Source organism: Chionomys nivalis, chromosome 10 (assembly GCF_950005125.1).
Source record: "Chionomys nivalis chromosome 10, mChiNiv1.1, whole genome shotgun sequence".
In the NCBI taxonomy this organism is placed as follows: Eukaryota; Metazoa; Chordata; class Mammalia; order Rodentia; family Cricetidae; genus Chionomys; species Chionomys nivalis.
The window spans coordinates 10,683,061-10,700,937 of record NC_080095.1 but is presented as its reverse complement, the minus strand read 5'-3'; the positions used below and the strand labels follow the sequence as shown (position 1 = coordinate 10,700,937).

The window sequence follows — 17,877 nt, the reverse complement described above, 5'->3', positions numbered from 1 at the left end:
TGAGAAGATTAATCAGTTAGTTGGGAATGATTATCCCAAAAATAAGTTGTATGGAAGATGACCAAAGTTAATAAGAACATATCCTCTTTTCATATATCGATAAAGTCAGTTTTATAGTTAGACAGACCCCAAACAATAACTATTTGTTTTTCCTGAGGAACACTGTTTATAAGTCTTATGGGAAAGTTAATTTTTACCAAGGTGCAAATGCATGAAATGGGATCTGTTAAAAGCAATAATCAATTTTATCCTTTTATGGTACCTTTTTGGAGTAGAAGGAAACTATGGGTATTTTAGTTTCCAGGGTGTTGTGAAAAAATGACTTTAAATTAGGGAAGCTGTGGTTTCTCTATCACAGGTACAAAAACAAAGAGGACAAATTACAGCTCTTTTAAAGTTCTCTAGCTTATAACTGAACCTAACATCAACAAGTGTCATAACTGCTGACTCCTTTAAATATCTGCATATATAAGAAAATGTATGAATATGTATGTATGTGTGTGTATCTAAACTATATAAATGTTTATGTCATTCTATCTAATAACAAGAAGCAGATTGTTAGCTTACAGGGCTTGGGGGAAAAGCTATTTGTTACAGTATTTGAACAAATAGATGGTTTATTAAACTACGACAGTGAAGAGATGCGTCTAGAAGATTTTTCTTTATCTGTGTTTGGAAAAGAAAAATACAGATTCTAATATTGAAACATTTGCCCATGCAGCATAGTCTAGAACATACTGGTCTTGGGAGACCCTGTTGGTCCCCATCGCCCCCTGCTGGTCATGAGTGTCTCCATATGGAGGTTTCTGTGCAGGCTCACACTGGAGTTCTCTCACTGTGCTTTTGGCACAGTAATACATGACTGTGTCATCTGTTTGCAGACTGTTCAGTTTTAAGAAAACTTGGCTCTTGGAGGTATCCCTGGTGATGGTGATTCGGGACTGGAGAGGTGATTTATACTCTGTGCTTCCACCACTCCATATTCTTCCCATCCACTCCAGACCCTTTCCTGGAGGTTTGCGAATCCAGCCTAGACCATAGCTGGTTAATGAGAATCCAGAGACAGTGCAAGTGAGAGACAGGGTCTGTGATGGCTGCACTAGGCCAGGTCCTGACTCCTTCAGCTGTATCTTGGACAGGGCATCTAGGGACAAGCAACAACACCATCAGTCACATAATCTATATATTAAATCCTGGATCCCTTTCCTGAAACCTTGAAGCACTTACAGCTTGGAAATGTCACCAGGCAGAGGAGCAGCACCAGGACAGCCATGCTGTGTTGGAGGCTCTAGTCAGAAGGAGATGGGGCCTCTCAGTTTGGCCTTGGACTTCATCTTGAGCTAGAGTACTGCTTTGCATTGGGGGAGGTTCCAGATGCATAAAAACAAGCACAGGCATTTGCTTTGTGCATCTTAGAGGTACTCGACATTGAACCTCAGGATCATTGCTGTGATGCTGTCTGGATTTCCAATTCCAACAAAACAGGAAATATTAAAAGTCATACTGTACAGGTCTTAGAAGCAAAACATGAAAGTGTTTACATTATCTAGGTTCACATTCATTCAGTGCAGGCAGAGGAGAATACCAGGTTCTTAATGGATTTATGTATCTCTGTTACTCTCAGTAGAGAATTTAAATGATATTGTACTTTTAGTGATCAGAAATCCTGTTTAAGGAACTAATTAAAATTCTTTGTCTTGGTGTCTGTGAAGATGTCTCATTCTTATAACTTCTCAGGAAATAACTTGTAAGGAAGCAGCTCACACACATTTCATACATGTGATTTCCCATGTTTATCTGTAAGGAAATCTGTGGTACCGATTTGGGTCCCATATTATTAGGCTCAATATCACCTTCTCACTTAGGAACACCCTACCTGGACACTAGTTTCTGTTACTCTTGATTTGCGTCATTCTAGCCATGTACTTTTATATCTTTCTCTTTCACTCTCCTCAGCTTGTAGCCAGTCTGAGGTTCCTAAATATGATTGTTGCTTTGGTACGTTATAGGAAGATAAGCTACTTCATAACACTTCATGAAAAACAACAGTGTGCACCAGGTTTGAGGGTTATATTCACTGAAGTAATAACAAGACAGAGAACATTAAGTGATAACAAGAAGTGGAATGTAAGGCAGATATAAACATGGGGAACCCTGTGACTTGAATGATAATCATGGCATAGATTTAAGAGTTTCTTGTGTCTTTCCCTGTGTCTTGTTAATGCAAATCACCAGGGAAGAAAATTGCAGAGCTGAAACCAACCTGTCTGTCTTACTTGGCATTAGAGACATCACAATTTGTGTCATTTATTTATTTATTTATTTATTTATTTATTTATTTTTATTGAAAAAAAAATTACCACCTCCTTCCCACCTCCCATTTCCCTCCCCCTCCTCCCGCTCCTCTCCCTCCTGCCACTCCTTTTCCTCCCTCTCCAGTCCAAAGAGAAGTAAGGGTTCCCTGCCCTGTGGAAAGTCCAAGGTCCTCCCCACTCCATCCAGGTCTAGGAAGGTGAACATTCAAACTGGCTAGGCTCCCACAAAGCCAGAACATGAAGTAGGATCAAAACCCCGTGCCATTGTCCTTGGCCTCTCATCAGCTCTCATTGTCCGCCATGGTCAGAAAGTTCGGTTTTATCCCATGATTTTTCAGTCACAGTCCAGCTGGCCTTGGTGAGCTCCCAATAGATCGGCCCGAATGTCTCAGTGGGTGGGTGCACCCCTCGTGGTCCTGACTTCCTTGTTCATGTTCTCCCTCCTTCTGCTCCTCATTAGGATCTTGGGAGCTCAGTCCTGTGCTCCAGTGTGGGTCTCTGTCTCTATCTCCATCCATCGCTAGATGAAGTTTCTATGGTGATATGCAAGAAATTCATCAGTATGGATATAGGATAGGGTCATTTCATGTTCCCCATCCTCAGCTGCCCAAGGAACTAACTGGGGACATTGCCCTGGGCACCTGGTAGCCACTCCAGGTTCAAGTCTCTTGCCAACCCTTAGGTGGCTCCCTTAACTAAGATATGTGCTTCCCTGCTCCCCTATCCAACCTTCCTTTATCCCGATCATCCCGTTTCCCCAAGTTCCCCCCATCCTCTCCTTCTCACTTTTCTCTCCCCATCTCCCCTTACCTCCATCCCACATCACCCCCAAGATTCATAGGTTTGTGGGTTAAAATCCGTGTCTTCTATACGATTCCATTGGTCGACTTCTCTGTTTTTATGCCAGTACCACGTTGTTTTCATTACTGTAGCTCTGTAATAGAGTTTGAAGTCAGGGATGGTAATACCTCCATACGTTCCTTTGTTATATAAGATTGTTTTTGCTATCCTGGGTTTTTTGTTTTTCCATATAAAGTTGATTATTGTCCTCTCAAGATCTGTGAAGAATTTTGATGGAACCTTGATGGGGACTGCATTGAATCTATAAATTGCCTTTGGTAGAATTGCCATTTTTACTAAGTTGATCCTCCCAATCCAAGAGCAATGGAGATCCTTCCATTTTCTGGTATCCTCCTCAATTTCTTTCTTCAAAGACTTAAAGTTCTTGTCAAATAGATCCTTCACTTAATTGGTTAGAGTTACCCCAAGATATTTTATGCTGTTTTTGGCTATCGTAAAAGCTGATGCCTCTCTGATTTCCCTCTCTGCTTCTTTATCCTGTGTGTATAGGAGGACAAATGATTTTTTTGAGTTGACTTGTATCCTGCAACGTTACTAAAGGTGTTTATCAGCTGTAGGAGTTCTTTGATGGAGTTTTTGGGGTCGTTTATGTACACTATCATATCATCTGCAAATAACTCAAGTTTAACTCCTTCCTTTCCCATTCGAATCCCCTCGATCACCTATGTTGTCTTATTGCTATTGCTAAAACTTCAAGCACTATATTGAAGAGGTATGGAGAGAGTGGACAGCCTTGGCATGTTCCTGATTTTAGTGGGATGGCTTTAAGTTTCTCTCCATTTAATTTGACTTTAGCTGTCGGCTTGCTGTAAATAGCTTTAATTATATTTAGGTATGACCCTTTTATCCCTAATCTCTCCAAGACTTTTATCATAAAGGGATGTTGAATTTTGTCCAACGCTTTTTCAGCATCTAATGAAAGGATCATATGTTTTTTTTTCTTTCAGTTTATTTATATGATGGATTACATTGATAGATTTGCATAGGTTGAACCAGCACTGCATCTCTGAGATGAAGCCTACTTGATCATAATGGATAATTTTTGTAATGTGTTCTTGGATTCAGTTTGCCAGTATTTTGTTGAGGATTTTTGTGTCAATGTTCATGAGTGAGATTGGCCTGTAATTCTCTTTCTTGGTTGAATCTTTGTGTGGTTTTGGTATCAGAGTAACTGTAGCTTCATAAAAGGAATTTGGCAATGACTCTTCTGTTTCTATATTGTGAAATACATTAAGGAGTATAGGTATTAGGTCTTCTTGGAAGATCTGGTAGAATTCCGCATTGAAACCATCTGGTCCTGGACTTTTTTTGAAAGGGAGGTTTTTTTTTTATTTATCTTTTATTAAAAAAAAAATTTCCGCCTCCTCCCCGCCTCCCATTTCCCTCCCCCTCCTTCTGCTCCTCTCCCTCTCCCCCAACTCCTCTTCTTCTTCCTCTCCAGTCTGAAGAGCAGTCCGGGTTCCCTGCCCTGTGGAAAGTCCAAGGTCCTCCCCACTCCATCCAGGTCTAGGAAGGTGAACATCCAAACTGGCTAGGCTCCCACAAAGCCAGAACATGAAGTAGGATCAAAACCCCATGCCATTGTCCTTGGCCTCTCATCAGCTCTCATTGTCCGCCATGTTCAGAGAGTCCGGTTTTATCCCATGCTTTTTCAGTCACAGTCCATCTGGTCTTGGTGAGCTCCCAATTGATCAGTCCCACTGTCTCAGTGGGTGGGTGCACCCCTCGTGGTCCTGACTTCCTTGGTCATGTTCTCCCTCCTTCTGCTCCTCATTGGTAACTTGGGAGTTCAGTGTGGAATATATACCGGAAAGGGAGGTTTTTGATAACAGCTTCCAATTCTTCGCGACTAACAGGTCTATTTAGGTTGTTCACCTGGTCCTGGTTTAACTTTGGTATATTGTATTTATCTAAAAAAGTGTCAATTTCTTTTACATTTTCCAGTTTTGTGGCATACAGGCTTTTGTAGTAAAATCTAATGATTCTCTGAATTTCCTCTGTGTCTGTGGTTATGTCCCCCTTTTCATTTCTGATCTTATTAATTTGCAAATTCTCTCTCTGCCATTTGATTAGTTTAGATAGGGGTTTATCAATCTTGTTGATTTTCTCCAGGTATCAGCTTTTTGTTTCATTAATTCTTTCAATTGTTTTCTGTGATTCTATTTTGTTGATTCCAGCCCTCAGTTTGATCATTTCCAGTCTCCTACTCCTCCTAGGTGAATCTGCTTCTTTTTTTTTTCTAGAGCTTTCTGGTGGGCTGTTAAGTATCCAATGTGTGCTTTCTCTGTTTTTTTTTTTAAGTTGGCACTTAGGGCTATGAACTTTCCTCTTAGGACTGCTTTCATAGTGGCCCATAAGTTTGAGTATGTTGTTTCTTTATATTAATTGAATTCAAGGCAGACTTTAATTTCTTTCTATTTCTTCCTCAATCCAGGTATGGTTCAGTAGTTGACTGTGCAGTTTCCATGAGTTTGTAGGCTTTCTGGGGGTAGCATTGTTGTTGAATTCTAGCTTTAATCCATGGTGATCTGATAAGATACAGGTGGTCACTAATATTTTCTGTAACTGTGGATGTTTGCTTTGTTACCGAGTATGTGGTCAATTTTCGAGAAGGTTCCATGAGCTGCAGAGAAGAAGGTATATTCTTTCATATTTGGGTGGAATATTCTATAGATGTCTGTTAAGTCCATTTGGTTCACTACCTCCATTAATTCTCTTATTTCTCTGTTAGGTTTCTGTCTAATTGACCTGTCCATTGGTGAGAGGAGTGTTGAAGTCTCCTACTACTAGCGTGTGCAGTTTGATGGCTGGCTTGAGTTTTAGCAATGTTTCTTTTACGTAGTGGGTGCTTTTATATTAGGGGCATAGATATTCAGGATTGAGACTTCATCCTGATGAATTGTTCCTGTTATGACTAGAAAATGTCCCTCTTCATCTCTTCTGATTGATTTAAGTTTGAAGTCAACTTTGTTAGAAATTAGTATGGCCACACCTGCTTGTTTCTTAGGTCCATTTGCTTGATAAGCCTTAACCCTTTCCTTTACTCTGTGTAGGTGCCTGTCTTTGTGGTTGAGGTGTATTTCTTGTAAACAGCAGAATGTTGGATCCTGTTTTTGTATCCAGTCTCTTAGCCTGTGCCTTTTTATAGGTGAGTTGAGTCCATTGACATGAAGTGATAATAATGACCAGTGGTTGTTAACTCCGGTCACATTTTTAGTAGTAGAGTTTGTGTGTTTCCCTTCTTTGAGTTACGCTAGTGAAGGGTCTCTAGATGTCTGAGTTATTGTGGTCATTGTTGGACTCCTTGGTTAGTGATTTTCCTTCTATTACTTTCTGTAAGGCTGGATTTGTGGCTACGTATTGTTTAAATTTGTTTTTATCCTGGTACATTTTGTTTTCTCCATTTATAGTGAACGAAAGCTTGGCTGGGTATAGTAGTCTGGGCTTGCATCCATGGTCTCTTAGTTTCTTCAGTACATTTATCCAGGACCTTCTGGCTTTCATGGTTTCCACAGAGAAGTCAGGTGTAAGTCTGATAGGTTTACCTTTATAAGTAACTTCGCCTTTTTCCTTTGCAGCTCTTAATATTCTTTCTTTATTCTGTATGCTTTGTGTTTTTATTATTATATGGTGAGGGGATGTTTTTTTTTTTGATCCAGCCTATTTGGTGTTCTGTATGCTTCTTGAACCTTCATAGGTATATCTTTCTTTAGGTTGGGAAAGTTTTCTTCTATAATTTTATTGAATATATTTTCTGGACCATTGAGCTGCGCTTCTTCTTCTTCTTCTACTCCAATTATTCTTAGGTTTGGTCTTTTTATTGTGTCCCATATTTCCTGAATGCTTTGTGATGAGAGTTTGTTTGTCTTGCTGTTTTCTTTGATCAGCATGTTTATTTTCACTATGGTATCTTCAGAATCTGAGAATCTTTCTCCTATCTCTTGCATTCTGTTGGTTATGCTTGTTTCTGTATTCTCTATTCGTTTACCTAGATTTTTTATGTCCAGCCGGCACTCTGTTTGTGTTTTCTTCTTTGCCTCCATTACAGTTTTCAAGTCTTGAACAGTTTCCATTATCTGTTTGATTGTTTTTCCTTGGTTTCCTAGAGTATCATTCACTGATTTACTCAATTCTTCAAACTTTCTGTTGTACTTTTCATCCATTTCTATAAAGGCAATTTTTTACATGCTGTTTAAGGGCATCAATCACTTTCATAAAGTCAATTTTTTCTGCTTCCTCTTGATTAAGGTATTCATGTCCTCCTTTTGTGAGGTCGTTGGGTTCTGGTGGTTTCATATTGTTTTTCAGATTGTTGGGTGAATTCTTGCATTGGCACCTGCCCATCTCTTCCTCTGAATGCTCCCCTATGGATCTTCTTTTACAGGATCAGGTCTCCTTGCCTACTGATGTACCTTCCCAGTGATGGCACTCCCCAGTGATGGCTCTCCTGGTGCTCCAGTGATGTCTCTCCTGGTGCCAATATCAGATCTCCATGCCCAAAGATGGCTCTCCTGCTGCCGAGATCAGATCTCCGTGCTGGTTGGGTAGTTCATAAACAAAGCACCTACCTTGCTTGGTGCAGGCAGGCTATTGAAACAAAGGAACTCCCGCCTGCCCGCTTGCCCTGAGGATTCGACCCCAGTGCCCAGACAGGCTGAGCTGTGTGGTGTTATGTGCCAAAAGAGGGAAGGGGGGCAGAAGGGAGGAGGGTTATGGATGCAAGCTGGGTGGGATAGGAAGAGAGAGGCAGTATGAAGGGAATAGAGCTCCTGCAGGGAGCCCAGGAAGTATAAGGGGGGGATGAGGAACTTCTGAGTTCCCTGTCCCAGGCTGCTGCCGCGGGTCAAAAACTCACCCCAATGTTGGCTCTCCAGGTGCTGAGATCAGATCTCCGTTCTCTGTCCATTATTTCTTTATGCATAGTCTTTTCACTTTTTGCTGTGAGTTGCAGTGGTAGAAACTGCTCTTCCCTTTAAGGAGACAGCCATCTTGTGAAACCCCTGATCATCATGTACAGTATGAGTTCAATGGTCCTTGTGTTTTTTAATGCTTCAGGGTTATAAAAAGATTTTTTCAGGCATGATGCTTTGTAAGTTTCATCTTGGGTTTGTTGGATATTTTCCTTGTGGTTACAATAGTTTGGAAAGGAATATCTCAGGAATAAATTCACATTTCTTATACTATATTGGGGAACTAGGATTTCCACTTATTCAAATATTTTTTTGTCCTTAGTTACTTTAGAGATATTTTCTAAATTATGTTTCCATTTCGGTAGAAAGGCACCATGACCACAACTGTTATAAGGAAACCGTAAAATTTAGGGTTCTTTCCTGTAGCTCCAGAAGTTCAGACCATTCTCATCATGGCACGATAATGGCAGTGTGCAGGAAGTCTTGGTGCTGGAGGAATAGATGAGAGTCCAACATCTTGCAAGGAATAAGAAATCACCTGACAGACTGGGCAGCACTCTGAGCATAGAAAACCTCAAAGCCTACCCTCTAAAGTGACACATTTCCTCAATCAGGCTGTGCTATTATGTAAACCAATTACATTCGAACTTTGACAGAGAGCTTCTGTCCATATACCATACTTTCTTACTCCTTGGGTTTTTCTTTTTTTCATGAGACTCTCTACAAGGAAGTGACTGGGAAAAGAGCATTCGCAATGGGAATGCATTCATACTAAATTCACACATTATTTATTATTATCATCTATTTGAGAGGTGTTCCTTGAGAGTTTCATATTTTTGTGACAGAGGTTTCTAGATGACGTTTCGGTGCCATTTCTGGGCCTGGTTGTGTGTGGTTTGGTTCTTGGACTTGGCCATGTCCGGATGGTAATCAGCGGCTCCCGAAGCACCTGTGACCGGAAGAGAAGGAGCCAGAATCTTTCTCCTTGGGCAACTACATGACGAATGCCTGATTCCACCTATTTTCTTGCATTACGTTTAGTTTTCCTGCCTACCTATATTCTGCCTTGCCATAGGGTAAAGCATTTTTTATTAGTAATCAATGGCAATAAAACATATTCACTGCATACATAGGGAAATCACACATCATCTCCCTTTTTCTGTCTAAACAAAAAGGAAACTTTTAACTTTAACTTAGTAAAACTACATATAACAAAACAGACATCAAGCAAGAATGAGAGTTACCATATTTTCTCACAGTTAAACTTTCATATCTAATTTAACTTTTGTCATAACAGGAAAACTATAATTGTAACTATGTGTCTTCAACTCCATCAAATACCCCAGAAGGATATAATATTACCTAAGTAAATGGAAAGTATTCCACTTCCAAAACTCTAAAATTGACAGAGACATCTCACTGCCTGGAGAGGAACTGAAAGCACTTCTGTAGTCTTGGGGAATCCTTTCACAGCCTTCATGCCCACAGTATCTGGCAGACATTTATATTTAACGGAGAATTTGAAAGACTGATTCATCTGTATTTGCAGTTTATAAATCACTTTTTACTGTGTCCTGCAGAATGTCTGACAGACTATTTTATAAAGCAGTAACCCTGAAGGACTATCTTGTCTTCTTTTGGCAAGTTCAGCATTCATTTTCTGTGGGTCTTTCATGCCTCATTTATATAATATACCATCAAGCAGTCCACACAAAAACAGTTTCTTGACCACATGACTAGTAAAGTCTATAAAGAGCCTTTTTGATGTCCATAATACTCATGAAGCAATTAGTGCTGCCAAAAGCAGACATATGTCACTATCAAGAAAAGTCTGAGTTCTTCAAACATTTTAAATGCAATATTCTGTAGGTATTTGTAGTGCTGAAAAATATGTATCTAATGAAATATATCTCTGTACATTCAGAAAAATATAACATATCTACAGTTTGACTATTAAATGCGTATCTATTAATTCATAATTTTAGTTACACATTACATTTTTAAATGAACTGTATAAGCTCATTTAATTATTATATAACTGTATATGTTTTAATACCTTAAACAGGAACAGAAACATACATATAACAAAATTGTCTTCAAAATTGTATCAGTAAACAAAAGTCCATGTCAATGTACAATATTAATCTCTATGTCACATTCCCCTTATTTTTTGAGGAATTGACCAAGACCGTTAATCATTTATAAGCAATTCCCTTTAAATTAAAAAGAAATATTTATAAACAATCTTATTGGGAATTTTTATGTATTTTTCTTCAAAGTGCTTCCCACTGTTTGTTGAATGTAGTATTTTTAGGGTTCATGGAGACCTTTTGGGGGATCTTGATCCATCAAACCACATTAGACTGGAAGGAACCTACAGGTCCTTAAGAGCATCAGCATAGTAGATATACCTACTACTAATGTTAATACATATGACACACTCTAATCCTTTCCCAGGGACCCATCAGACCCAATGCATTCTACTGAACGAGAATCTATAACTTTTTGTTTTTTACGAAAACAAAGATATTACCTCTTACCCAAGATGTTGCCTTGATGCAATCACTTCTACCTGAACACATTGGCCAAGATCAAAAACCCAATCTAGATTGAGGGCAGGAAGATGTTTTCCCAAGAGGACAACACCTCTCACTCATGTGATGTCTAATCTATATGTTGTCTATTTTATCACACATCTCAGATAAGTGATAAAAATGAATTTTTACTGACAAGATAAATGAAATCTCTCTCTTGGATGTCACTAACAGTATCCTAACCTTTAACGGGGGGTACTAATTCAAATACAAAATATATTAATCAAAATAATGAACATGTTTTTGAAATATTACCACTTGAATCAAGACTTTATATGCTACACAAGAACACTTCAAGTAAGTTTTAAAGAATATTTTATTTTTAATAACTCATATATTTATCTGTATGGATAATATAGTGCTCATGGTGGGTAGAACAGTGGTCATGGAAGTCAATAGAGGGTCCTAGGTCCTCAAGACTTGCAGTTTTTTATGAGCTTCCAATTGTGGTTGTCAGAAACTGAAACTGATCCTCTATGAAACATTATGTTCTCTAAACCAGTGAGGTGTTTCTCCAGTGCCTGGATGAGCAATCGAAGTCTTCCTGTCATGTTTTCTTCAACTCTGTTCACAAAGAACTAAATATCATAATGAGCTGAATGAACTGGAAAGATTGAGTGAAAGTCAGATACCAAGAATACAAAAAGAGTTTTTTTCAAGTGGAACTTCAGAAAACTAACTACAGGTTAACGAACATTAAGGGAAGGTTGACCTTGGCTTACCCACTGTAGACTGAGATGTCTAAACAGTTATAGTGGGAGGAGTATTCTAACAATGAACTGTATGGATATTGAGCACAGTTAATATTATGTTCTTCATATCCAGAGTGAGTTGATCTTCTGAGATATCACACCCAACCCCAAGCAAAAACTGTGTAGTCACTCAACAGTGGACATTTATTTGAGAACATAATGTTAGCCAGGGTAAAGAAAGTTTCAAACACCACACAATTGTGTCAAACCATTACTAAAAATACAGGCAGAAGAAAAATAAATGATTATATGTATCTATCTGATTATAAGTTATATCATACACTAGTTAGGTGTTTTCATAAATATCAACTGTATAAATTTTTATTTTACATAATTAAGTTATAGCACTATTTGCTTATATTTAAAGTTTTTAAGATATAAAAAATTATTATGTTTCTAAAAATACTACTATTAGATTCAGAGTTATCATGTTAATCAATAAAATTTTCAATTCCTGGATTTCTTCTAATCAATTATAATACTTTAGAGGTATCAATGATTTTATTTTTTACCTAATAAAAATTGCATTCAAACAACTGAAAAGTAAGAATAATTGTAAAATGATTTAAATTGGGAAAAGAACATAATATATTTGGGACTACCAGGCATTGAGGAAACATTTTTTCATGTCTTCTGTGACTGAAATAGGCTCAGCCACTTATTCTGGAACCATCTTCTGGAACAACAGGGAACTGGTGAGCTTCTTCAGTTTTTGTATAATACCTATTTACATAAAAATATATATATAATTTATAAAATAGTTATTGCCACAAATTTGTCTATTTTACAGTTGACATCAAATTGATGGTCAGACAGAGTTAAGGAAAGAACAGTGTAGGGATCTATGTGCTATAGTCACACACTATCAGGACATGTTATAAGAATACCTACTCCAGTATTTTTGACCTTGAGATTGTATATGCTATTATTCTGCACTCATAACATCTAGTTATGGTTCCCTAGAACAATTCCTAGACAGTCAAGAGCAGACTAATTCAAGGGACTTTCCATGCACTCTTAATTTTTCTGTTGTACTTAAGAGGAGGATACTTCTACTTTTTGTTTATTAATTTACTGATACTAATATGGATATGTAAATGGTTCATTGCATATAATGTTTGAATTTTAATAACATGTCCTGGATATTTTTAATCTAAATCTAAATGCTTAGAATTAGAGCTTCTAGTTATTGGCTTTGGTATGTTTTAGGTCTAACCAAATTGATTAACTGTTTCTCCCTGCTCATACCTAGTCCCCAGCAGTCATTTATTCTGATCCTCAGCCTAAGCCTGGGTAACATGAGACTGAGTAATCTATTTTCTGCTTTGTGTGGAATTATGCAATTCATTGTTATAAGTCTTGATGTCAGGATTCTAAGAAACTAGACACTTCTGTATCTATCCAAATCTTCAACACTCACTGCTGGTGTCACTGCAACTGTCTATGATAAAAGCTGATGATAAAGGTGACAAAACTGGACCTGACATCTGGTGAACCATGCACACTGTAGGCTGAGAAATTTGTGATCTGAGGGTTCAGGACAGACTTGCAGAGGAACCAGCCCTTTGGATTTTTATTTGAAATGTAAATTTTACCAACAAGGAAATACATAAAAATTTGAATTGTCAAAAATGATAATGAAGAGAACACTTATAAGTCCTGGTGTTTTAAAATAAGGAAACAATGAATGATATTAAATTTCCAAGATGTCTTGTGAAAGAAATATTAATTCAGGCTAGAAGTAGTTTTCCATCATGTCTACAAAAAAGAAAAAATAAAATAATTATAGATTACTTTAAATATTTAAGCATACTTAATGAGCTTACACTTAACAAGTGTCATAACTTACAGTCTCCTCTTGAAATACACATGCACACACACAAACATATGTATATAATGCATTGAATGGAATTAACCAGAAAAGTATTCATAAATGCACAACACATATAAAATTATATGTCAATCTGACAAAAAGAAGCAAATTTATAGCTCAGATGATTTGATATGTGGGTATAATTCATTGGTTCCACCTTGGGAAAAAATAGGAAGCTTGATAGGCTTCAACAGTTGAGAGGGACATCAACTGGTCTTTTTTGTCTAGAAGAAGAAACCTCATATTTCCACATTATAGCAAAAGTCCATGCATAATGGTATATAGCTTTCAAATTTCTGAAGTGACCCTTAATGGTTTTAGAAATCTTGTTGGTCCTTTGCATCCCCTCCTTTCCCCATGTTTCTCTGAATAGGGGGTCTCTGCAGGCTCACAGTGGATTTCCCTCACTGTGTATCAGTCACAGTAATACATGTCTGTGTCCTCAGTTTACAGAGTGTTGCATGTTAAGAAAACTTATCTCTTTGAGGTGTCCCTGCTGATGGTGACTCAGGATTTGAGAACTGAATTATATTTGCACAGATACAGAGGTGCACAGGAGGATGTAAGAAGTGACTTTGACTGTGCCCATCATTTTTGAGTTGATGGAGTAGTAGGATGCTCTCTATTTTGAGACCATGATGAAGAGGAAATATCAGCTCCTCAACTCTCTGAGCTAGTGAGTTGCCAGCCCAGCTTCTGACTCGTGAAATTTTATTTTTAAATAGAGCATTAAATATTTAGTTGCAAACTACATATTGTGGCAGTGGCACAATATGTGGCAGTTTGGATTTGATTGACTCAGATGTGGGCCGGCTAGTAACCATGGAGTCACAGTTACTTTCTGAAATAGCAAGAGCTACAGGTATATTCATTGTGAAGGTGTCAAAACAATAAGTTTTTATTTTTATATACATGGAAGAAAAGAAGATGATAAAATTAAAGTGAACATGGAAAAAATTAACAGCTTCAAATATATTGTAAGTGACAAATCAATAATCGTTAAAATCATCTTTCCTTAAGACATGTAGAAGCTTCCTTGTTGAGGGAAGAGAGGGGATAGCAGTTATAGAATTTAGAAGCATAAAATGTTACACCTTCCATGTTTAAAAGAAAGAGAATATATTTTAGCAATGAAAATCCAAACATACATATTTTTAAATTTTATGGATAAATTTGTCTTATGTTAATAAACAGAACTGCCTCTAAACTGTCTGAGAAGCAGGAAAACATAACAACTGGTGTCTAACCTTGCTCAAATTGCAGCCCAATATTTACAGCATGGTCTTCTCTGATAAAGCCTGCAAATAGGACCCAGTGTCCACATCCTACAATTCATTCTGAATACAAGTATTTCTGTGCATTATGACAAATTTTAGAGATTCATGTCAGAGTGCTCCAGGTTGTGGACAGTAGGTGAAGATTTCAGGATTTCTTTCCCATTGGTAAGTGACAAAAAGGAGATGTAGAGATGTTATCTCTGTCACTTAAGCTTATAGAGCAGCTGGAGGTTATCTCGCAGATGGACAATAGCAACATGAATGATGTTATATTCCATATATCTGTTAAATTTATTAATAAATTGTATTGAAAATTTTATTAATAAATGTATCAGATGTATGTGCTTATTTTCAATACAACAGGATACAAAAGATATTGTATAAGAGATTCCTTATTCCAGAAGACAGGGGATGAATGTGAGAGCTCGGAGAAAAATAATTCACTAGAATGGAAAACAAGTCACTAGGAGAATCTGCTTCAGTTCGAAAAAAAAACAGTGAATATCGGTCCAAGTGAAACAAAGGCCAATGGCCAGAGAAAAATGCAGTGAACTCATCAAGTGAGCATAACTCTTGTAAATAAAAATGCCCCATGTTCACTAAAATAATCATATGAGGCAATCATGAAAGGGGCTTCAAGGAAACAATGAATATTTTTCTTCTTCTTGTCTTAGAGTATAATATTTTCATATGTTTTTTACTCACTTGAAAACTTTGCAGGATGCTGATATCTGAATGCACAAATTATTATTTGGCCACATTAATTCAATAAATTAATTTACAGAAATATAATCAATGTAACTTCTGTGCCTACATTTATTTATGGACAATTGCATACTAAAAGCATTTAAATGAAAATCATAGGGATATGATAACTACAATCACAAGTAATTGTGGGTATCTCTGTGAGATTTGACAACTCAGGCTTTACTTATAGAGACTCAGGCAGTAAGAGACAGTAGAACAGTGGGATATGGAAATAACCATTGAAATGCAATAATCAATTTTAATTGAAAATGTCATTTTCTTTGGATCCTCACATAGAAGTGAGAAAATTGGGCATGTTTCTTTTATATTAAATTTTTGCAATTCGTCCAAACTCCTATACAGTAATGTAACAGAACTATGTTCCCTTTTACAATGCCCATCTTTTCTCTCCATCCGCATTGCTCATGTTCTCCCTCCTTCTACTCTTCATCTAGTCCTTGGGAGCTGTCATCAAAAACCTCCCTACCAAAAAAAGCCCAGGATCAGATGATTTCAATGCAGAATTCTACCAGAACTTCCAAGAAGAGCTAATACCTATACTTCTTAATGTGTTTCACAAAATAGCAACAAAAAAGTCATTGCCAAACTCCTTTTATGGAGCTACAGTTACCCTGATACCAAAACCACACAAAGACTCAACCAAGAAAGAGAATTACAGGCAAAACTAATTTTTACCAAGATGCAAATGCATGAAATGGGATCTGTGAAAAGCAATAATCAATTCTATCCTTTTATGGGACCTTCTTGGTGTAGAAGGAAACTACGGATATTTCAGTTTCCAGGGTGTTGTGGGAAAATGACTTTAAATTAGGGAAGCTGTGGTTTCTTTCTCACAGGTACAAAAACAAAGAGTGCAAATTACAGCTCTTTTAAAGTTCTCTAGCTTATAACTGAACCTAACCTCAACAAGTGTCATAACTGCTGACTCCTTTAAAATATCTGCATATATAAAAAGTGTGTGAATATGTGTGTATATGTGTGTGTGTAAAACATATAAAGTTATATGTCATTCTATCTAATAACAAGAAGCAGATTGATAGATTACAGAGCTAGGGGAAAAGCTATTTGTTATAGTATTTGAACATATAAGAAGTTTATTAGACTATGACAGTGAAGAGATGCCTCTAAAGATTTTTTTCTTATTTGTATTTGGAAGAGGAAAACACAGATTCTAATTTTGAAACATAATCTCATGCAGCACAGTCTAGAACTTCTCATCTTATTAAGCAACCACATACTGGTCTTGGGAGACCCTGTTGGTCTTCACCACCCCCTGCTGGTCATAAGTGTCCAGGGACTTTTTTGTGCAGGCTCACACTGGAGTTCTCTCACTGTGTCTCTGGCACAGAAATACATGGCTGTGTCATCAGTTTGCAGACTGTTCAGTTTTAAGAAAACTTGGCTTTTGGAGGTGTCCCTGGTGATGCTGATTCGGGACTGAAGAGCTGAATTATAATATGTATTTCCATTATATGCTATTGCTCCCATCCACTCCAGACCCTTTCCTGGAGGCTGGCGGATCCAGTGTACATCATAGCTGGTTAATGAGAATCCAGAGACAGTGCAGGTGAGGGAAAGGGTCTGTGATGGCTCCACTAGGCCAGGTCCTGACTCCTTCAGCTGTATCTGGGACAGGGCACCTAAGGACAAGCAACATCACCATCAGTCATATAACCCATAGATGAAAAACTTGGTTCCCTTTCCTGAAACCCTAAAGCACTTACAGCTTGGAAATGTCACCAGGCAGAGGAGCAGCACCAGGACAGCCATGCTGTGTTGGAGGCTCTAGTGAGAAGGAGATGGGGTCTCTCAGCTTGGCCTTGGATTTCATCCTGAGCTTGAGGACTGATTTGCATTTGGGGAGGTTCCTGAGAACATAAAAGGAAGCATAGGCAATGTTTCCAATTTCTCCTCCAGGAAACTGAGATTTGCTTTGTTTGTCTTAGAGGTACTTGATATTGAACCTCAGGAACATTTACGTGATGCTGTCTGGATTTAATATCAGAGAAACAGGAAATATTATGAGTCATACTGTACAGTCATTAGAAGCAAAACATGGAAGTATTTATATTAATTAGGTCCATATTCATTCACTACAGGCAGAGGAGAATACCAGGTTCTCAAAGGATTTATGTATCTCTGTAACTTCCAGGAGAAAATTTAAATGGTATTGTTACTTTTGGTGATCAAAAATCCACTTTAAGGAATTACTTAAAATTCTTTCTCTTGGTGTCTGTGGAGTTGTCTCACTCTTACACCTTGTCAGGAGATAACTTGTGAGGAAGAAGCTCACACACATTTCATACATGTGATTTCACATGTTTATCTGAAAGGAAATCTGTGGGACTGATTTGGGTCCCATCTTATGAGGCTCAGATTTCACCTTCTCACTTATAAACCTCCTACCTGAACACTATTTTCTGTTCATTTTGATTTATATCAGTCTATCCTGGTACTTTTATATATTTCTCTGTCACTCTCTGCAGTTTGTGTCCAATCACAGATTCCTAAATATGATTGTTGCTTT

At 37.7% G+C, this 17,877-nt stretch overlaps 2 gene segments (V, D, J or C); both read right to left on the bottom strand.

The window, feature by feature from the left end:
- Nucleotides 1–662: 662 nt before the first annotated feature.
- LOC130882818 (Ig heavy chain V region PJ14-like) lies at nucleotides 663–1,273 on the bottom strand. The segment is given in 2 exon segments: nucleotides 663–1,144; nucleotides 1,228–1,273. Coding segments are annotated over 2 exon segments (528 nt in total).
- A 15,340-nt stretch (nucleotides 1,274–16,613) lies between these two features.
- LOC130882816 (Ig heavy chain V region PJ14-like) lies at nucleotides 16,614–17,120 on the bottom strand. The segment is given in 2 exon segments: nucleotides 16,614–16,990; nucleotides 17,075–17,120. Coding segments are annotated over 2 exon segments (423 nt in total).
- Nucleotides 17,121–17,877: the final 757 nt, after the last annotated feature.